At 40.8% G+C, this 22,931-nt stretch overlaps 1 protein-coding gene across 2 annotated transcripts in view; it reads right to left on the bottom strand.

The window, feature by feature from the left end:
• The window catches only part of tcf7l1b (transcription factor 7 like 1b), a 74,631-nt gene extending 56,104 nt beyond the window's left edge, over positions 1-18,527 (bottom strand). For both annotated transcript variants that reach the window (XM_031305100.2, XM_031305101.2), the window contains exons 1-3: positions 17,600-18,527; positions 17,140-17,212; positions 16,881-17,008 (exon numbers count right to left, since the gene is read on the bottom strand). In XM_031305100.2, coding sequence (XP_031160960.1) covers positions 16,881-17,008; positions 17,140-17,212; positions 17,600-17,785 — 387 coding nt within the window. In that variant the 5' untranslated portion in view covers positions 17,786-18,527. The remainder of the gene's footprint in view (positions 1-16,880; positions 17,009-17,139; positions 17,213-17,599) is intronic.
• Positions 18,528-22,931: the final 4,404 nt, after the last annotated feature.

Raw genomic sequence — 22,931 nt, 5'->3', positions numbered from 1 at the left:
TCGGTTACAGCTGAAAGTTTTTATAGCATATGTTAAGTTTTAATCTATAATCAGAGGTATTAAAAAGGGAAAGACAGATCCATGCTGCAACTTCAAATTCAATGCAATAGGCAGACGTACAATCAGGGTAAGTGTAATAATCTACACAAATGAAAGCGAAGTTAAATCAAGCATACACTGGTTAAGGTCTGTGTGCCGCACGTGTACGCAGGTGCAGTGTGTGTTGACGTGACGCGCGTCCGTCGGGGGACCCGAGTCCGAACTCGGTGCTCCATAACAGGGACAACGTCAGTGGGAAGCAGCCAAACTGATTTATAACTCCAACCAGAAGAACAGCTGCCCTGCTCGCGGTCAACTAACCTCGTTCTAGACGGATATCCATCCACTTCTTAATTTAGTAGGACCATTACAACCTCACTGATACGACGCACACACTGTTAGACGTGGCCTTTAGCAGACCAGGTGCACGGAGAACACCTTTCTTTCTTTCTTAGTAGTACTCAAGGGCGTAGGTTTAGTTTCAACATTGGAGGGGACACTTTATAACCGGGGGATCTGGGGGTCGTCCCACGGAAAGATTTGAGCGTCAAACACTTTGTTTTCCTGCATTCTGGGGATTTTATTTTAAGCAACAATTTGTGTAGCACAAGTAGACACGATTATGGTTTTCCGTCAGATCGTTTATAGATCTCGACACTTGCTACCGCACTTGAAGGCAGCGTCATTTTGACGGAGAAAGAGAAAGAAAAGACACGCAGGGACTGTGCTTTTTTTTGCCACTGCAACACAAACATGCAGTGCAAAGGTTAAGATGGTACGGTCCAGTATAGGGGTCTCTGAAATCGTGTGGAAACACATTTACAGGTAAGAAGGATATATACATGTTTTGAGCCCCCTGAACTGTTATTTTTACCTCTTTCGGGGAGTGGGTTGTCCTTCATATGTTTTGAAAGGGGGACAGAATCTACCTCTTCTAAAGTATTGTGGGGGGAACATATCCCCCTGCATCCCTCCCAGAAATCTACGCCTATGGTAGTAGTGATGGGCTAGATCTGATAACCTCCTGCTGTTTGCTGATTGGGCTGGACTGTAAAGGAATGGCAAAGCATTGTGGGCTACGGTGGAGAAACTCTGCGCTCTGTGGGAGACAGAATCCCTCCGATAAGTGAGTGCCTCAAGGTCTGGAAGCCGGCCCACCTCGGGATAACAGGCAAAGGAATAGCAGGACCCGTATCTGCCCCAGTTTACGCTCCCACCACCACATCTCATCAACAATCTCTCTCTCCCTCTCTCTCTCTCCCCCTCTCCCTCTCCCTCTCTCTCTCCCTCTCTCTCTCCCTCTCTCTCTCTCTCCCTCTCCCTCTCCCTCTCTCTCCCTCTCTCTCTCCCTCTCTCCCTCTCTCTCTCTCTCCCTCTCTCCCTCTCTCCCTCTCTCCCTGCAGTGCTTAAACTGAAAACAGCTGCTCAGAATACCAGACTGATGAAACCCTGTTTAGAGCTTTTCTTTTTCTTCCTGCTGTACAATCTCGTTTTATTAGCATGGAGTGAAGCGTTTAAGGTACAATTACAGAGGGGAAAACATTTCTTTATGTGAGCTGAACAGTAGTGGTTATGGCAATGAGGGGGCTACTTATATACACGTATGTACTTATATATGACAGTCCAACAGCACATTAAACTCTGTCACCAGTATGGCTGAATACAGAACTTTGATACTTTTAAAAGGCACAGACCGAATTGCCTCCTTTGTATCGAGTATCAACAAAAGCCTCGTCATTCAATACCAAATTTCAATATCTAAGGAGTAAATCTCAGAGTCAGTGAGCCAATAAGCACGCAGCATGCTTCTACCAAGATCTACTAAGGCTTGTGATTGGCTGTCGTCGTAGAGGCATGCAGGATAAACTCTACGTTACACAAGTACGGGGCTTACGTTGTAATTTCTTTTTGTCAAAATGGATTTTATATATAGAATGGTTTGTTCAGGAACTGGTATGGACGCCAGTGGCGATTTCTGACGGCAGGGATCGCCCCGCTTCCCAGGATTGGACGTTTGATGGGATCGCCACTAGCAGGTATCAGTTTCTCTGTAATGAACACGGACAAGCAAAGAAAACAGGCTCCACCCTCTTACAACCGCAATGGCTACACGTGATTGGACGATTGCTTTCACTCGTGGGCTGTCTGCTCCCAAATTTCAAAACAGACCAAGATGGCGGCTCGCTTCGAAAAATTGTTTACCAACATGTGTTTCAGATCAACAACGGTCAGCTGAAAAGAATTTTCGGGAGTATTCGAGAGGCGGTGAGTCAAATGGCAAACGAGGAGCAGGCAACTCGACGTCACGTTTCTCAAAAGTCGCCTCAACGCTCCCAGAATGCATTGCACGGCTGCTTACGGAGACAACGAATGGAAAGCGTGGAAATGACATAGCCAGTGGACACGTACGTAGACATTTAGATACAAGTATGGCTGCAAGTAACTGAAGCGTTCATTCAAATGATGCCTTCGACTGGTCCATTGATAAGTTGATTAGTTAATTCATCCTTAGTTATTTTTTTAAAGCAAAAACTCACCCAAATTCACCGCTTCCAGCTTCATAACTGTGACAATTTGACAAAACAAACTATTTAAAATACAACACCTCAGGCTCTTGGAAAATCTAATGGCTGTTTTCCAATATTTTCTAATATGTTACAGCCTAAACGATTAAGCAATTAATTGACAAAATGATCATTGGTTGCAGCTATAATGTTTTCAAATCACTTATTTCGACTGACAGACCATAAACCAAAATATACACAGGGAAGAAGCTGCAGAGAGCTTGTTTAAAGGATTTTTACGGGTCAATTATGAGTTAAATGATTAATCCATGATCAGAAATAGTTTCAGGACTGTGGTCGCCTGGGAGTGAGTCTGTGCTGATAAATCCCTCCCCCTCCTCCTGCACCGGGGCTCCAGGTTAAGACCACAGAACAGACATGACTAAGCTGGTATTCACATGACACATGATACGTGTCTCCCCCTCCCACATCTCCATCCCCCAGAGTAGGGTTGCAGAATTCCAGAAATATTCAAGGTGGAAACTTTCCATGTGAATTAACTAGGACATTTAATGGGAATTAACAGGACAAAAACACAAAATACAAAGGGTTATTTGCTCAGGCTGTGTGGACTATGTCATAAGCAGACATAATCCATTTATTTGCCAAATACAAGCCTACAATGTGTGATGTGCCCATAGACAGTAAAAAGAATGGACACAGCGACCCCATAGACTCTGGACGGAGACCAGTGAAGGATATTAGAAGCTCTTTTCCGGTGATGGCTGAGCGTTACTGAGCAGCCTCCAACTGAGCTTGAAGACGTAGATGTGACGTGAGCAACCTGTCTGAAAGTTGGAAGTCTTCTGGTAGCTGTGCCAAGAGAAATCTCAATCATTCCCAATCTAGCAGAGACGGAGAGCGTAGGTATATGTAAGGAGATAACATGGACACAGGCTAATTATTGATCACTAAAATGATAGTTAACATTAGTAATTAAACTTAAACAACTAATGTAAGTCCAAACTGCCTGAGAGCTTCTCCTGTACTATACGGTAATTCCTCTACTATGAGACAGTAAGTCTCGTGGTTATGACCCAATCGTTAGCCTATTTTTACAAAAACGTCTGCTACGGAGCCATAACGTGAGGGACAAGGTAATGGAGCCTTTTATACATTGTCGTGTTTCTTTAGAAATAAACAATGGACAAATAAAGTCTTTAAACGCTTCAGATGTAAAGTTATTCGCTGTCAAAGTGGCGCCAAAATGAATGGCAGTCAATGGGATGCTAACGGGGGGTGAGTGCTTGTTAGTTAGCTAACCGGGAAAGGTACTATAAAAAAAGATTTGAGCCGACAATGTGGGCAGTGTGCAAACTTTGAGGTTTTAAAGTGGACAACAAATTTATAAAAAGAAATGTTTCACGATAAAGAATGAATGGAAATAGATTCATTGAAACAGCCTCCATTGGCATTAGCATGCTCAATCAAGCTACATCCCACAGGCTAACAGCTAGCTAGCAAAAACTAGCAGGTGTTACACAAAGAATGGGACAAAGTTAAAGCTTTGCCGTCTCATTTTGAAAAGCACCCAAGTTAAATATTACCTTGCTCATTCAACAGAAAAACTAGCAGGTGTTTAAAACGGTGTAGCCTACTTTGCTTTAGGCCACTATCTGAAATATCAGACTGGGTGATCTTTATGTATTTATTTATGTATATATTATCTTTATCTTATGTATACTCTGATGAAGGTCCTGACCGAAAGCTGACCTTTTGCAACCCTAACCCAGAGCTTCATTTCATGGCAAAAACGTTTACTTTTTTGATAATGAGCAGCTGTGGAGGATGAGAAATAGCAAGAATTTGTATTTCCATTGCTTTAACCTCGACTCCTCTGTTTTTTGAGTCTCTGAATAACTCGACTCAAGTGACCATCCACTACACAAGGATTGCGATTGTTTGAAAGTAGAGACCGAACACGTGTAGACCAGCAGTTTCCTCTATAAATAGCTTGAGATTTCGTTGTTTATTGAAAAGGCTTTAATATGTAACTCTGCAACTGTTTTGCTTTTGTTTGGAATACACCCAGACATGGTCATCTCTAAACGGTTTTTCGAAGCTATGAAAGATATTTTGGCGTGAACTCAGACGTGTTAGAGATGTTCACCTTTGGCCAAAATGTCTCTCAACTCAACACACAACTTCGCCCCAAATTTTCACAGGGCAAAAAAAGAAAAGAAAGCAATGTACCAAACTGCGCCGCTCTGTAACTCCAGCCAAACACAGCCAAAGAGAAAAACACATTAATTGATTAAAAATAAAAATAAAACACATTTGCACACATATTCATCTTGGCACATCAAAGGGATTCATTGATGTCGCTGAACACGGGGAGTCTGCGGCGGGAGAGTGGAAGACGTTGGATATCCTTTCCTCAAAGGGCGCTGGGATGCTCCTGATGGGCCGCGCGCTGGAGAAGCCAGAGAGCGCTATAAACAGAATTTGTAATGCCGGGCGCGCGGGTGGGTGGGTTAACGTAGTGAACTAGCGGAGCATGGGGTAGAGGGAGGAATTGACGCCAGCTCATGCTTTTCCACAGAGACCGGAGAGGGAAGGATACAGACCAGGACTGACACCATTTGACATGGTTCTTTACAAGTGATGTTAGGAAGTCAGCGTGAGCGTCGACGGTCTGAAAACGACACGCGTGCTCCTGTAGGACTCCATTAGAAAAGCTTTATGTGGAGCTACTAAAGCTGCAGATTATTATCATCATCATCATCATCTACTGATATTAGGGCTGCAACTAATGAATATTTTCTCCATTAACTCTCCTGTTGTCCTCGGGTCAAATTTGACCCATTTTCAAAAAGTTTCTATATCATAAATGTGGGTTTTTTTAACCAAATTTTCAAAAAAAAGTAACGTGGATGGTTCTCTATAATGCTCTTCACAAGTAAAATAAATGATTAGTTCACTTCTTTCATTGAATTTGGGTGTTTTACTCAGTTTAATAGCATTTGGAGAAAAATAAATCATAAAAGAACGTTGAAAAAAAGTGTCAAAAATGTCGGAAAAAGATTCAATAAACGTTGGAAGAAAAAACACAAAAACGTCAAAAGGCGCAGAAAAGAAATCGACAAAAACCTTGTGGTTAAAGCGACAAAAGTGTTGCAAAAGATGACCAAAAATAAACAAAAAGTCGCATGGTCGACAGGAAGACAACACAAGGGTTAATGGATTAGTTGTTGGGTTCTAAAATGTCAGAAAAAGGTGAAAAACGTTGATCGGCGTTCAGATCACAGAGGAGAGGGGAAACTAGAAAATATTCACATTTAAGACGGTGACATCAGAGATAAAACGATTATCAAACTAGTCAGCAATTAATCGAGTCATCTTTGCGTATCTACCAAAAACATTCTCCTGCTAAAGTCCATCAGGAAAATAAGCACGAAATATGACGATGCGTTTGCATTCCTGCACGTTTATATCTCTGACAACATTCCTACGAAACTCGCTTGACTCAAATTGATGAATCGGCTATCAAAATAGCTGGCGATTAAGTTAAAGTGATAGTTCGGAGTAATTTCACCCTAGGCTGCTTTGCACCTTGACCTGGAGCCAAACACCCCCCATAAGCTTTTTCCCCTTGTTATAACGTTGGTCGAGTTAGCGTTATCAGCTGGTTAGCGTAGTGCAGGCGCTAATGGATCCACGTTTGTATCTCGTAAATTACCCCACTAATAATGCCCGGAATGATACCAAACTTCTACAGTAGTACAAATAGTTTCTGTACTTATAAAACGAGGCATTAGAAAGTTTGTAACTACACCAGAAGTATATTTAAATAACACTTGCCTGATGGATACTCCTTTCGGCTGCTACCGCGCTATCTGCGCTATCGCGCAGTACTTACATACTACTGCTACATACTTCTGGTGTAGTTACAAACTTCCTAATGCCTCGTTTTATTACAGTATTAAGTACAGAAACTATTTGTACTACTGTAGAAGTTTGGTATCATTCCGGGCATTATTAGTGGGGTAATTTACGAGATACAAACGTGGATCCATTAGCGCCTGCACTAAGCTAACCAGCTGATAACGCTAACTCGACCAACGTTATAACAAGGGGAAAAAGCTTATGGGGGGTGTTTGGCTCGAGGTCAAGGTGCAAAGCAGCCTAAGGTGAAATTACTCCGAACCATCACTTTAATAGTTGGCAACTAATCAATTCATCTTTGCAGCTCTGGATTTATACATGTAAAGGCACGCAAAGTGGAACATTTGTAACAAGTTCTGGTTGTATAATCCTCATTACGAACTGCTTTGGTTTGTGTTGCACTAATTAGACCTGACCTCGATTATTTCTGTGTAACATAGAAGTAACTGCTGAGACACACATTTGCCTAAAATACGCAACAGTTTCAACTGTAATCACTTAAAATGCTTCTATTTGGAAACGTTAAAGTGCCATAACATCAGTCCAAACATCTGCCCCCCCTCCTTCTCAAACTAAATCATGATTAATCTAATATTTCAAAACCAATTTTTGGCCAAATTTAATTTAATTTCCTCCAGCCTCTAGCACTGAGTTCATTACCAAAATGAATCACTCCAGGCGAGCGCTCCCAGCCAGCGATGGCATTTCTGCGGTCGCTCGCAATCTGTTTTTAATTGAACGCTGTCACAAAATTGATGTAGATGTGTTTTTCCTTTGAAGGAAAAAAAATCTTTTAAAAAACTACAAACCTAGTCGAAAATATGTTCGCTCTGTTGACACAGCGCTTGGTTGAAAAAATATTTGTGCGCTAACATTCAGGAACACAACACTGAGGGTTGTCAGAATGTGAGGCCTTGCACACTGTTCCCTCTGTTGCAAAGTATCCACAGAGCCTCACCTGAACCTCCCCTCCCTCACCCCCCCCGACACTCGCACACTTTACACACACAAACGTGCGGCACGCATGGCTGCACATGTGCACATTCGCACACACATGCGCAGCAAGGCGAGCGAAATGCCAAAGTGAGCCACCTGATGAAAAGACACCTCCACACAAACAGCGTTTGCTTATGCAGGGAGAGGCTCTTTTATTCGGCGGGACAATGTCTGTGTTGACTTTTTCTTTGTCTGCACATTTTTAAGCACCGAAAGCAGCAGAAAAGAACGGAAAAAAGAAGTCAGAGAGGCGTGCAACCGTAGCCACCGACATGTTCGGACTCATACAAGCTGAGGTTCGTATCTCAATCCCAAACAATCTCCCACTCAACAACCGCACTCGGAAGCAGAGCTACAAAGATTGTCAATTGTCAACTATTGAGAGATCTATTTTGTGTGTGTGTGTGTGTGTGTGTGTGTGTGTGTGTGTGTGTGTGTGTGTGTGTGTGTGTCTGTGACACCCAGACCCATCAGTTATAAATGTGCCCCCCCCCGCCCCCCCAATTTTGGGTAGAGCCATACCTTCCTCAATGCCTATGTATATGTTATTCCATTTAACCTGAATTGAATGTGTGCAGTAGCTTAAGAGATGAGATAATCATCTAAATGTTAATTGGCTCAGCTGTGTGTGTGTGTGTGTGTGTGTGTGTGTGTGTGTGTGTGTGTGTGTGTGTGTGTGTGTGTCTCTCGGGCCCTGGCATTTCACAGTACAAGTCTGTTACAATCAAGTGAAAATGAAGGATTCTGACAAACCATTTCCTACATATGTTTGGAGCTGCAAAGATGAATCGATTAGTTGCCAACTATTAAATTAATCTATTTATTATATATATATTATATTTACAAATTTTGATAATCGATTAATCGGTTTGAGTCATTTCAGGTTGTTGTTTTTTTTACTGGCACCGTAGGAAAAAAGTTTTTTAAAAAAGCATCGGGGGGAAAAAAAACGTGAAAAAATATCGAATAAAAGTCAAACTTCGAAAACAAAATAAGTCAAAAAAGCGTTAAAAAAAAAACACATCAAAAATGGTCACAAATGTAAACAAAAACGTCCCAACAAAAAAACAAAAAAAGTCAAACGTTAAAAGCATCAAACGTGTAAAACAACATAAAAAACATCAAGCGTCAACTCATTTCTTTATTGGCTAACGGCACATTCAAATGATTATGATCGATGACGCCTGAATGGGCAAGTAGGTTCTTATATTTACTTGCCCAAAGTGGTGTTTTACTTTGCCGCGAGCTAGCGCTGCATGATATGAGGAAAACATCTAATTGCGATTATATTGACTTATATTGCGATTGCGATATGATTCATGATGTTGGAGGGAATGTTCATTTTTGCGTTATTATCATTTTCATTGAAGAATATTAAAATTTGGAAAATTAAAACGATCATGGTGTGATTTTTGCGAGGATCTGTACCAACCAAAGATGCTTTCTGTAGTGTGTAGGATAGGATTTGTAGGCCGGGACGTCTCTGCAGCACCACAATACTTCACTCAGAATGCTTTTGACACATATTTTGCTTTTAACAAATATTGCGATTTAGATATTGCACTAGTCCATATTGCGATTTCGATACAATTGCGATTAATTGTGCAGGCCTACCCCGGGCCATGCATTTTCTATGGGAAACAAGTTCAAAGTCTCTGATGTCAGCTTGTTAAATGTGAATATTGTTCTAGTTTCTTCTCTCCTCTGTGACAGGAAACTGAATATCTTTGAGTTGGGGACAAAACAAGACATTTGAGGACGTCATCTTGGACTTTTTCGGAAATACTGATCCACATTTTTCACCATTTTCTGACATTTTAGAGACCGAACAACTATTCCATTAATGGAGACAATGATCCACAGATTAATCGCCAATGAAAATGATCGTTAGTTGCAGCCCTACTCGGGAGGGTTTGATTGTCCCGCTGCGTATTTGATGAAGATATATTTGTGCGGCTAACCTCGCTCTCGCTAACGTGCCACCTCTCACACACAAGAGGCATTTCACTCCTCGGCGCCGATGATGATGATGTACTCGCCGAGTTATCTGAAAGTGCTGATGAAACTGACAAGCGGTGGCGTCAAGCACAGTGTTTGCTCGCCAATTAAATCCGGCGGTAGTCTGTCACTACGGGAACAATGAGGCGATAATCACATCAATGAATACACAAACAATACGCTGACTCGGTAGGGGGGGGGAGAAACAACGTTGGAGGAAGTATTCAGATCCTGTACTTAAGTAACATAAATACCACACTGTAAAAAATACCCTGTTACAAGTTAAAGTCCTGCATTGAAAATGTTACTTTAGTAAAAGTCTGTAAGTATCGTCAGGACAATGTACTTAAAGTATTAAAAGTAAAAGTACTCAATGCAGAAAAATCCTCCCATTTTAGAAACTGAAAATGATCCAAACAGTTGTGTGTTTAATGGTCTAATCATGTCACCTGTTGGGTCTATATATCGTCGGGTAGTTTAATTTGTAATAAAACATCAGATTTTATAAACTGCATGTGTTTAGAGTGCAAAAAACTAAACTTGTAAAGTAACTAAAGCTGTAACAGATGAATGTAGTGGAGTAAAAAGTACAATATTTCTCTCTGAAATGTAGCGGAGTAGAAGTAGAAAGTGGCATGACAAGAAAAGACTCAACTAAAGTACAAGTACAACTCCAAATTTGGACTTGGAGTAATTGTACTTAAGTTACATTCCACCACTGGAAAAAAGCTCTCTCTGGCCCCCGCTCAGCACAGCAGGCAGAAGTCTGGTGGAACATCTCTGCAGACATAAAACCTCCTCCTCCGCTCTCAGTGGATTACAGCAGAATGTCAGCTCGGAGCAGGCTTTAAATCAGTTATGCTCGGCCCCTCGGGGGGGAACTCTGCGCTGATCCCATGTACGCCTGTCCCTCATTGCTCATGATAGGGTTGCCACATCCAAATTTTTAAGTTCTCGGGCCTCAAATCCTTCATCATGTTGCACATCGCAGATTCAAATCACTGCTCGGTGACTCTTGTGCAACACCTCGTATCTAGTTTGAGCAGTGTGCTTTTTTAAATGCTGCAGAATATATATATAGTTGTTTGGTCTCTTAAAATGTCAGAAAATGGTGAAAAATGTGGATCAGTGATTAACTGGTTATTAAAATAGTTGCAGATTCATTGAGCAGTTGACTACTAATCGATTCATGTTTGCAGTAGGGGCGTTGCAATCGATGCGTGGCGATGCGGACGTGGACGATTCTGCATCGACGCAGTGACAGACCATAATGGATTATTGCCTACTGATGTTGATAGTTGATTTTTCCGCTCGCTGCGTTTTTGTTTCTGCCTTTTGTCTGCTGTGTTCAGACTCTTTAACAGCAGATACAATAAAAAGGGAAAAGGGGAGTTCATATATATGCGATAACTTGAATTTGTTGATGAAAACCATGTGAAGTAATACATAATAATAGTGAGGAGGTGATGCATCGTGATATCGATTCGAATCGTTGACAGGATAATCGTAATCGAATCATGACCCAAGAAAAGCTGGCAGCGTTTTAGTTCCAAAAAGCAGCCGAGAGCGTCTTTTGTTGCTATAACAACAGCTACTGCTACAGTATCCTAGAGCGCTATGTGGAGCGGTGCTAACGTTAGATAAAACAAAGTGGTGGAGCGAGCTAGAGAAAGAACAGAGAGAGAGAGAGAGAGAGAGAGAGAGAGAGCGGTGCTAACGTTATATAAAAGTGAGCGAGTTCCCCCTCTTTGTCACTTACTCGACTAAAAGGAAGCAGGCCTGAAAAGTACTAAGATGTCAGACTAGAAGGGGGAGTTGTAAGTAGACACATGCAGAACAAAAAAAAACAAAAAGACACAATGTTCCATCAGTAATTTACGGAAATATTTACACCACGCTCAGAGCTATGAAACTGAAAGAGAAAGAAGTGGATTCTATCGACCTGGCATGAATCCCGTAATCGGTTTGGGAGCCGTAACTTTTATGTGTCTCATGCAGCACAAGAACAACAACACGCACACACCACACTTATAAACCAAATCTGTCAGACCCAACAGGGCCTTCCAAGACACACACTACAATAAACTGGGACTGTTTGGGGAGCAGTGACGACACCAATGAGCTTACCCTGTGGACAAATATTGATCTCACGAGCCAATTAGAGCTGCGATGATTAGTCAACTGATCGATTAGTCAATCGACAGGAAAAATGATCAACTATTATGACAATGGATTAATCGTTAAAGTGAATTATCACACAGAAATAGCAGAAAACGCTGTTTCATCCTCTCAAATATGGAGATTTCCTGCCTTGTTTTGTTTTATATTATGTTAAACTTAATATATTTGGGGTTTTGGACTGACAAAACAAGACATTTAAAGACATTTTTCACTATTTCGCGACATTTTACAGACCAAACGATTCATCGATTAGTTGATCGACAGAAAAAGAACCGCCTGAAACTATTTTGATAATCCTTAAAAGTAATATTTCACGCAGACATGGCAGAAAAAGCTGCTCTTTTTAGCCTCTCAAATGTGGAGGTTTCCTGCTCTTTTCTGTTTTAAATCATATTGTACAACAAGTAGATCCGACCAGACAATCTGATTGGTCAACTAGACATTTGGAACGTGCTCAAATCAGAATCACAGCTCACCCAGAGCCATTTGAGCACACCTGCAATCACTTAAAATATTACTCCGCCATTTCAATAGCAACATTGTAACTTCCAGGGCTGAATCAAAACAAAAAAGAAAACCAGTAACGTTAGCCTACAATATTGATACAATGGATCGTTTTGTTGTTAATGTTGATTTATATGGTGGACTTAGTTTTGATGAATGGTTGGAAGAGGATGAGAAGAACACATAACCAAAAACATATCTTCACACTAGAGCTCTTACTGTGCTCCATGGCAGCAACACAACAAGCGCCTGGCCGCTACGGAAACGTTAAATATTAAATTTGGAACCGACGATCGGATTTTAATCCAAAACGATTCCAATAAAGAAACGATTCCAATCCTACCCATGTCTAGTTGCAGCCCAAGAGCCAATCAGCGTATGCCGCAGACTAAAATTGGAGGGTGGTGCAGTGGATATGTCACATGCCTTTGGTGTGGGAGACCGGGGTTCGATTCCCACTGCGATACATCAACCAATGTGTCCCTGAGCATTTCCAAAACACTTAACCCATAGTTGCTCCAGAGGTGTGCGCCCTCTGACATATATAGCAATTGTAAGTTGCTTTGGATAAAAGCATCAGCTTAATGTAATGTAAAATGTAGGGCTGTCAGCATTAACGCGTTAATCGCGATGCGATTAAGGGTCAAGCATAATGTGTTAATTTTTTTTTTAATCGCATGCCGCCATTTATTAATTTATTTTCACTTCACTCGGCTTTGCGTCGTGCCTAACAGGCTACTATTTTGCCGTACTTCCTCGTAACACATCCTGCTGCTGCAGGAATAGCAACACGGATTTCGGTGCCTCATTCTGGTGCCACTGATATGTCTGCTCTTCTCTCTGATGCTCTGAAACAGACGATACAGGAAACAAAAACACCGCTGCATGTGACGCTAGTTAACACTATACTCGACAGCAGCTAATGTTAGCCTACCACTAGCTAGTTAACACTATACTCGACAGCAGCTAATGTTAGCCTACCGCTAGCTAGTTAACACTATACTCAACAGCAGCTAACGTTAGCCTACCGCTAGCTAGTTAACACTATACTCAACAGCAGCTAACGTTAGCCTACCGCTAGCTAGTTAACACTATACTCAACAGCAGCTAACGTTAGCCTACCGCTAGCTAGTAGCTGGATTAAACACGGTTAAAATGCTGACAGCTAACGTTAAACGGTGTAAAGTCTGTCTGTATTTCACTGTAGAGGATTCAACACCGGGGTGTAACAATCTGCAGCTGCTGTTGTCGAAAAAACACAGATGGTGCGTTCAATGAAACTGGTAATTTACAGCCTTGTGGTGCATTCAAAGTTGTTGTTAAATTCAAATGTGTGACTAGATTAAATATATAATAAACAAATACAAATCTTAAAATCAAGTTCATAAAGTCACTTTCTTTGCATTCATTTGATTCCCAATCAAGATCCACTGGTAAGAATGGCTTTCCATTGTTAATATGGACTTAATGAAATGGACTGAAATGCAAAATGATAGAATTTTAGTCATGTGATAAAACATGCGATTAATCGCGATTAACTATAGAAATTCAACGATTAATCGTGATTAAGAAAATGTAATCGTTTGACAGCCCTAGTAAAATGTACAGTTAGTTGAACTAAGTTTGCTGGCCAGACGTGGGTGTGAGCGGCTGCTAAATATCATCTGACTGTATTGAACTTCACCCACAGGTGTAAACAAACCAACCCCCCCCCCCGAATGCGATCCTTAAGAGGCGCTAAGTCGAAGCTCTCCTCATCAATCAAACTCACTGCGTTCGCACTAAAAGCCACGAGCAATATGGAGGACTTTAAGACGTCTGCTGTGTAAGCCGGCCATTGTCTGCCTGCATGTTTTCTGCAACGCTGATGATTGACACAGTCAGCTCACTCTGTCCCGTTGACCTCATTCTTTTCTTTTTCTAATATTGGGGCTTATACCTCTGAATTGTAAGTCCTCTCCAATTATTTGCTACTTTGCCTCAAGTAACAAGAACAACGGGTTTTTTTCAACTCTACTATGCTGCATAAAAACAAAAAGGAACAAAACAAAGCACAGACGAGATAATAGGCTGCTGAAAATTCTGTCAATTTCTTCACAGTGTTCGGTTTGTTCCTCGATTATACCAAAAAACTAGGGCTGAGACTAGACCGATTAATCTGTTGATTATTTCCTCGATTAATAGATTAGTTGTTCGGTCTCTAAAATGTCAGAAAATGTGGATCAGTGTTTCCCAAAAAGTCCCAAGATGACATCCTCAAATGTCTTGTTTTATCCCCAACTCAAAGATATTCAGTTTCCTGTCCCAGAGGAGAGAAGAAACTAGAACAATATTCACATTTAACAAGCTGACATCAGAGAACTTTTTTAATTTTTTCATAAAAAATTATTCAAACCTATTAATCGATTATCAAAATAGTTGGCGATTGAACGTTTGATCTTTGCAGGTCTACCCGAATAAAAATGTTCCTGCTAAAAATCTTTCAGAAAAAGCACAAAATATGACAATGCCTTTGCATTCCTTCATGTTCATATCTCTGACAACATTCCTGCCAAACTCTGTCGAGATAGACAATCTATGTATCACCAGAGTAGCCATTTAGTTAATGAGCCCCAACGGAGACCTCCAATGAAGCCATCAAGACTGCTCAGAATAACAATGGTCAACTAACGCCTTTCTAATTGAATGGAAGGTGGAGAGAGGGAGGCGAGGGGAGTGGGCCAGGAACAGTGAAAAGGAGACAGAAGAGAAGGGAGGGAAAGGGAGGCGTCTTTTCAGTCAGATGCCTGCCAGGCATTAACGAAAGTACTTGTTTTTTTTTTGGGGGGGGGATGTGACATGGATTGGGGGATGGACGAGCTCCAAAGAACACAGCTCTCCAGCAGGGATTATTTCAAGGAAGTTTGCATAGTTCAATCGTATTTAGTAGGTTAGCATTCCAAATATTCCAATTGGTTAAATTGCTTAAAATCATGCACGTTTGTTTGGAATCAGTATTTGTTGTCACTACGTTTATACCCTCGTAGAGTGGGATTTTTTTTTTTTATCATGAACTTTCTCATCGACAGAAAAATAATCACCAACTATTTTGATAATCGATTCAGTGTTAGCGTAATTTTTCACACAAAAAATGTCAGAAAATGCTGCTTTCAGTCTTATAAATATGTATATTTTCAGCTCTTTTTTCTGTTCTATATATCATATTAAACTGAATATCTTTGGGTTTTGGACAACAAGACATTTAAAGACATCAACTTGGAGTTTAAGAAACTGGGATGGACATTTTTGTCCCTTTTTTTCTGCCATTTCGTAGACCAAACAATTAATTGATAATGAAAATAATCATTAGTTTCAGCTCTAGTATTCGTCACTATGTTTATAACATGTTCTTTAACCTTAATGTTGGATTTTTTTATCATGAATTGTCTTATGTGGCTCATGTTTGCAGCATTGCCAACTATTGTAAGGTCTCTGTGCTTTATTAACCGGTTGTAAGGGCATGTTTAATATGTAATATGTATGGATTAAATTGCAGAAAACCAATGCAGCATTTACAGCTGACAGCTGGTGCAATGCAACAAGTTCGGTTGAACAAAACACAAAAACTCTGCATCAACAACACTTACTTAAGACTGTCAACCTTATCTAGACTTTTAAAAGTCTCTGAACAACAGTTGTCACGGACACTGCAGTCAAATGCCTCCCGTGTGTGTCAGAGCGAGATATTACGTTGTTGTTACTGTAGGATATGACTACAGGGACAGCTTTGTTTTTTTTTTCAATTTTCTGCAGAGAAATGTGTGCAAACAGCCTGCAGGGTTTTAAAGAGCTGATAGTTACTACCCTGCATGCTGAAGAAAAGCCTTCATTACAAACACAAGTACTAAATGGAAAGCAACTTAGCGGCCAACTTTAAAAAATATCTTGCAATTCTAAAATACATTTTAGAGGAATACTAGCCTCTAGACTGCAAAATGTAAGTCCATATAGGAAACTCACAGTGACGTTTAGGGCTGCAACTGTTTATTTACATATCGATTAATCTGTTGATTAGTTTCTGGATTCATTGATTGCTGTGTAACATGTCAGAAAATGTGGATCAGTGTTTCCCAAAAAGCCCAAGATGACGTCCTCAAATGTCTCGTTTTGTCCCCAACTCAAAGATATTCAGTTTACTGTCACAGAGGAGAGAAGAAACTAGAACAATATTCACATTTAACAAGCTGACATCAGATAATTTTATTTTTTTTTCATAAAAAAAAAAAAAGACTCAACCCCATTAATTTGATTATCAAAATAGTTGGCGATTAATTTAATAGTTGACGACTAAATCTTTGCAGCTCTAGCCTATACAATCAATATGCAGCATGAGTATGAGAGGATTTTCGACAAGGAAATGCCATAAATCCTTCAAAAATGACAAAGAAAGGCTAATGTGTCTGAACTTTGAGCCGAATGAGAAGTTGTCAAATGCGAGGCTTGTCGAAAGGGAGGGGGTGGTGGCAGCCAGGGAGAAATTTATATCCCCAAAAAAAAAAAAGAACAAAGAAGTAGTTAGTACTCCTTGAGAGGCCACTCGGAGGGAATATGGCGGTCTGGCAGTGCACAGGGAACTTTAACGCACGGCCAAACAAAGTTTTTCACGGAGTGAAAGAGGCTGTAACGAAGGGAAGAGAGCGAAGAGAAACATGTCGACGACAAGGGGACACTTACTGTTCTTGCACTCGGAGACAGTGAACCGTTGGATATGTATGGGTTGCTGAGGTCTGGGATCATGAGAAACGGGTAGCCAGGATAGTGAGGACTCTTAAAAAAGCCACCATCTTGCTGCCTCCTCAGGGCTGCAGAAGGAAGGAGAGAGAGAGAGAGAGAGAGAGGGGAAAAGTCAGGCTTTGATAGAGACACAAACGCGATACTAAAGCACACACAAAGTAGCCTACCGAGGGTGTTTGTGTGTGGGTTTTTTTTTTACCTTCACTGAAGTAGTCTCTTGCTTTCTCGTAACTTTCTAAGTCGGGTCTGGTTTGGGGGCGCCTCTCTGCTTGCTGACAGGGAAATAAATGTACACACAGGACGGGAAGAAACTATTGAAACTTTCAACAGCATTAAAGCAAGTCATGTCAACATTATTGTCAATTCCCTATGTGCATACAGAGGAGTCAAAATACATTTCTCTCCGACCCACGGTGCAACATGTAGCCTAGGCTATGCACAACAAGTAACGTTAGCCTTTAAAAGATAGCCTAATGTATACAATATAGCCTACATATACATAGGCTACCAAATAGTGCAGAAGTCAGGCAAAACATAACAGTAGCCTATAGAAAAACTAAAGCAATTTAAAAATGTGCATTATAAACAACAAATATAAAAATGAAAGTGTAAAAAAGTGTCCTTGTGGTTCTTTTATAGCCTATTTGCAGTGTGCTTACCTCTGAGTCCGACGAGCTGCTGTTGTTTTCCGACTCGTTCACTAAGGAGGATTTCACATCATCCAAATCCCTTTCCGCTGACACATTCTCGGATATCTTTTCCTCCGGCTCCCCTTCGTCTTTAAACGAGATCATCTCATCATTGGCCCCCAAATCATCCCCACCGCCTCCGTTCAACTGTGGCATTTTTGCAGAATAACGTTAGATATCAAAAGAAGGGAGAGGGGGAAACAACCGCAATAACAAATTACTTTTCTTTTCTTTTTTATCAGATCAATGTAGTCCAGACGAGTCCACGCCGTAGTAGTGAACTATAACTACAAGAAAGTGTCGATGTTTATTATTTTTTTTAAAAGACCCTTTTCATCCTCTGAACGGGCTCCAGTAGTCCATGACGAGCCTCGCGATGATAATCCACAACAGTTAAAAGTCGCGACAGAGATCGAAAAATATCGATATCGAGTGTTTGGCGTCTGCGGCCGGATGCGCAGCAACTTGGCAAAGTTTGGTCGCCTTTCGCAGCCTGTGGACAACTTGTGGCCCCTGCGTATCTCTCCTGGTTGTGCTGCCGAGGAATAGGACTCTCTCTCCTCCTCCTACGGAGCCCGGGGACCACATAAACTACACAGTCCGAGAGGGTTACTCAAGCGAAAGCAACAAGAAGACGCACGTCCGATTTCATCTCCTAGTATCCATGTGTGAGAAAACAATGGTTCGAGTTATAAAAAAAATAAAAAAAATAACAGGAAAAAAATAAAAACGAGAGGGTCAGGCACTCGCTTGTTTTACCCCCCTAAAAAGGAACCGCTAAAGTTTACAGAATAGGAAGAAAGAAAAAACGATGCAAACGTATAAAAATAAAATGTTCAGCTGGATGTAGTCGCCCTTTCCCTCCACATTGCTGCCGGGGAATGCGCCCTGAAAAACTACTTGGTTGTTCAAGTGGAAGAAAAAGCGCAGCCCCGTCCGTAGGGGAGGAGTTTACACTGAAAACCGACACTTCATTCAACGCCATGTAGATCAGCTATTCTTTACCCTCAAGCCACCACACCACGCAGGGAAATGAGAGCATTCAGAACAGAAAAGTGGAGGATTGCACATGGAGAAAATAGAGATGCAGATTAATGGCATTGTTATGTATTCATTAAGACGATGATTCTTCTGTTATTGCAGAATATATCAAGAATAAATGGGAGAAATCAGCCAATGTTGTGACTTCGAAAATAAACACAATTGTATGTTTCTATAGTTTAAAGGTTCCATATTGTAAAAAATAAAAAATAAAATGACATTTCCATGTCTGATTTGATTTTAAAGCAGGTCGAGGTTGCAAAGATTAATGGATTAATCGATTAGTTGTCAACTGTTAAATTAATCGCCAACTATTTTGATATTCGATCAATCGTGTTGAGTCATTTCTTTATGGAAAAATAAGCTAAATGTCTCTGATTGCAGCGTGTTAAATGTGACTATCTTCTAGTTTCTTCTCTCCTCTGTGACAGTGAACTGAATATCTTTGAGTTCTGGACAAAACAAGACATTTGAGGACGTCATCTTGGACTTAAGGAAACATTGATCCACATTTATTCACCATTTATTTGACATTTTAGACCAAACAACTTATCGATTAATCAAAAAAAATAATTTAGTTGCAATACTCAATCCACAGAGAAATGCTCACAGCCCATTTAAAAAAAAAAAGTGCCTTTAAAGGAATTGTCAGGACTTTACGGTTGTACAGTTGTACGGTTGTGATGTTGTTAAAGAGACAGGCGCTAAAACGGAGCGTTTCAGACAGAGGGTGAATACAGGTATATTCAGACAGACAGTTTGAGAAAAATGATGTGTTTTTTTTAACATTAAAGCATGTTAACATGTTCAAGTAAAAATCAAAAATACGAGTATGAACCTAAAAATGAGCGTGATACAGGACCTTTAAGTAAACTTGAGCAGCAGTGTATCATGTGCTGCCCAGCTGATATCTCCTGTATTGTCAGGATACTGTAAGAGACCACACTGCCTCCATCTGTGTGAAAATGACAGACTAGGATTAAGTGAGAAAGTCCTAATTACACACTGCCGTGTAAATTGCACGTCTGCGTGTCCTGAAACAATACCCTGGGAAAGACAAAGCTCTATAACACCTGGGATAAGCACGGGCCCATTATGGCACAACTGTAGGCATGACAGAGGGAGGCAACAAGCCTCTGAACATCCAGGCCTCCCCCCTCTCTCTCTCTCTCTCTCTCTCTCTCTCTCTCTCTCTCTCTCTCTCTCAATTCAATTCAAAGGGGCTTTATTGGCATGGGAAATAGACACTTATATTGCCAAAGCAAGTGTGAAATGATAACAAAAATGTTCCTATATGTGCCTCGGAGCCCTTAAAGGGATATGGGGAATTTTATTTTTTTACCGTGCTCACAAGATACTTTTCCGGTGAGCACGCAAAAATATCTCGTGCTCACGAGAAACCAACCTGCGTACCGGTCAGAATGGCTGCAGCGGAGGAGGTATTCCTCATAGTGTCATCAACAAACTTAAAAGGAAACTAACTTAAAGGTAGCTGTTAAACAATTTCATGCAGTGAATGTGAAATATTTACTTGTCTTTAGCCACATAACATTAGCATAATTTTGCTAGCCCTAGATTGTTTTTTTGTGAGAACGAGATACTTTCGCGTGCTCATGAGAAAGTTTCTTGTGCTCACGAGTGGAAAAAAATCCCATGTCCCTTTAGGGGCACCGCAATATACTAATAGTATTATTATTATTATATTAGTTATAATAATATAAGTGAGAACTGTGTAAACACTGCAATATTTTCAAGGTATCTGTACAGTGTGTCTATGTACAGAGATCAGCACAGTGCAGATGGTCAGTGCAGGATTACACAGATGACTGTGTTCATGGTGGTTTTATTCCACTGGATGTCCTTTTCTTGTCACAGCAGCTCTCTCTCTCTCTCTCTCTCTCTCTCTCTCTCTCTCTCTCTCTCTCTCTCTCTCTCTCTCTCTCTCTCTAGATTGAAATACATGGCCCCATTGTTGATTTGAGGAACAGGATTGGAGGCCCTGTTTTGCAAGCAGTCTTGGAAGAAGAAAGAAGGGATGTGGTTACAACTTTTTTCTTCGTTCGTTCGTTCCTGTCGAGTAACCTGCACATAAATCACAACCATAACTTATTAAAGCATTAAACGTTTAAACCAGAGTTGGGTGTAACCATAGACTGTAAAATAACGGACGTAGCATCCGTGACGTCACACATTGGTTTGTGGACTGCTTTTTTTGAAGCCTTGAATTTGGCGATACGGGCATCACCATCTTGCTTTGTTGTAACCTTACGTGATGATTTTTGAAGAGAGGGTGGAGCTGGGGCGGATGACGCGGCAAAGCCAGTGTTATTTATGGTTTCATGGCACTGCGCTAAGCTAAACGCTAAAGAGGGAAAGTTGCTGATTTTCAACCCTTCTGAAGCAAGTCATCCAGCGGAGATTTACCGGCGGACCTCCGGGTACTGGTGCCATTCGTCTGCATTGACGCCAGAACAGAAAATCTGCAAAACGTTCTTTTAAGTTACCAGCTAACGCTAGTGGTAGCTAGCTAGCTAGCTTGGTTGGCAGAACGCTGAACAAGACATTTTTAGGCGACCAAAATGTTACAGTTAACTTTGATGAAGTGAAAATAAACAGCGGGGGTCAAAGTTTAAGATGAAAACACGGACAATACCCAAACACAAGTTGAGGTCTATTTTAATGTCCACAGTGTTAGCATGGTTAGCATCGCTAAGCCTCTGTCCTGACTGACAGGTCCTAAAGCATCCCCTGCTTTATCATCTATTTTAAAATAAATGCGACCATCATTTACTAAATGAACATCATGCTGTGTTGAAGAAGACTTGAAACTAGCGATTGAGACCATCAACTCATTATGAAAATGTTTACTCAGGTAATAAATCAAGTGAAAAGTAGGCTCATTTTTTTTATAGACTTCTATAGAAACAGACTTCTTTCTATTTTTTAATAAACAAGATAAGATAGAATGCAGCTTTAAGGAGCTTCACGTTTAAGGGCCGGAAGCTTCATCCATTATTTTTACAGTCTATGGGTGTAACACATAAGTTAGCTGCTATACTCTTGTGTCCCTGAAGCTCTTTTTGGAACATTTTCTTACCTCGTCCTATCTTCACCTGTCTCAGTCCGAGTCCAGTGGACCTCAGACTTCTGATGCAATCCGACAGGCTTCCCCCGTTTCAGAAAAAGAAGTCATTGATGTTGTCGACTGCGTGTCAGCAAGCTGAAGGTTGACTGACAATTCAGCAGAGTCTCCACGGGCCTCATTAGATCCACACTCCTCCTGGATGTTAGTGTGTGTGTGTCTGTGTGTATGTCTGTGTGTATGTATGTCAGTGTGGTATTTGTATTCAGTTAAAAGCAACATACTGTAGTTGCATACCGCATCTTCTCTGAATTGCATACGAGGTGGTTGTGGGTTTATCGTACACAGAGATACTCATGTTTGCACTTGCATGCGCACACAGGTGAATATTTGCCCTAAGGGCTACATATCATTGTTTTTTTTCCCTGGAATACAGTATGCAGAGAATTCATTCTCCCAATGATTCACAGACATTTGTAATGCAACCCTGTAGTTTGACACTGAGCTACAATACAGTTTCCTACGCACAAAATTCCTTATCGTATCACATATCAGACAAGTAATGTACCGTGTCCCGGCAGGTGTAATTACAATTATGCAGTGCTCATGCACCGTAGCCTTATGAAAGATTAATAAAGAAATCAAATATTAAAACAACACAGAGAAAAATAATAATGACATGCATAAGCAGTTGCTGAACAGGAACATCTCTAAAACTGTGCTTTTTCTGTTGCTGCTCCCCGGCACTGGAACAGCATCTTGTCCCACATTAAGTCATGTTCCATAATTTAAAATGTTGAATCAAATTTAAAGAGCTACCTTTTTTCACTCGCTTTTAGTTCAGTTTGAGGCTGCTTGGCTTCTGTCATGTCCCCTCTTGACTTATTTTTAATTCTCTATAGAGAGGCGAAGACCCTCCCCCTCCGGTGGACCATCATGGGACATTATTTTGTAAAAAATATGCACAGTAGTGAACGGGGAAAGACAAATTATCTTTTGATCCCGTTTGAATTGAGCCATGAATTACACGTATGATGTTCGTCAATCTAAAAGATAATTTTGCAAGTCAAGTGAGTCGCAATTTGTTGTAAAACTGTTAAAGTATAAGACTGTGAAAATACGTAATAAACTAGAAGGACTACTCAGCCCAAAGTCGCATAAGTGATGTCTCGGTCTCGC

This window comes from Sander lucioperca, chromosome 2 (genome assembly GCF_008315115.2).
Source record: "Sander lucioperca isolate FBNREF2018 chromosome 2, SLUC_FBN_1.2, whole genome shotgun sequence".
Taxonomy (NCBI): domain Eukaryota; kingdom Metazoa; phylum Chordata; class Actinopteri; order Perciformes; family Percidae; genus Sander; species Sander lucioperca.
This window is presented reverse-complemented; position numbering and strand designations above follow the sequence as displayed.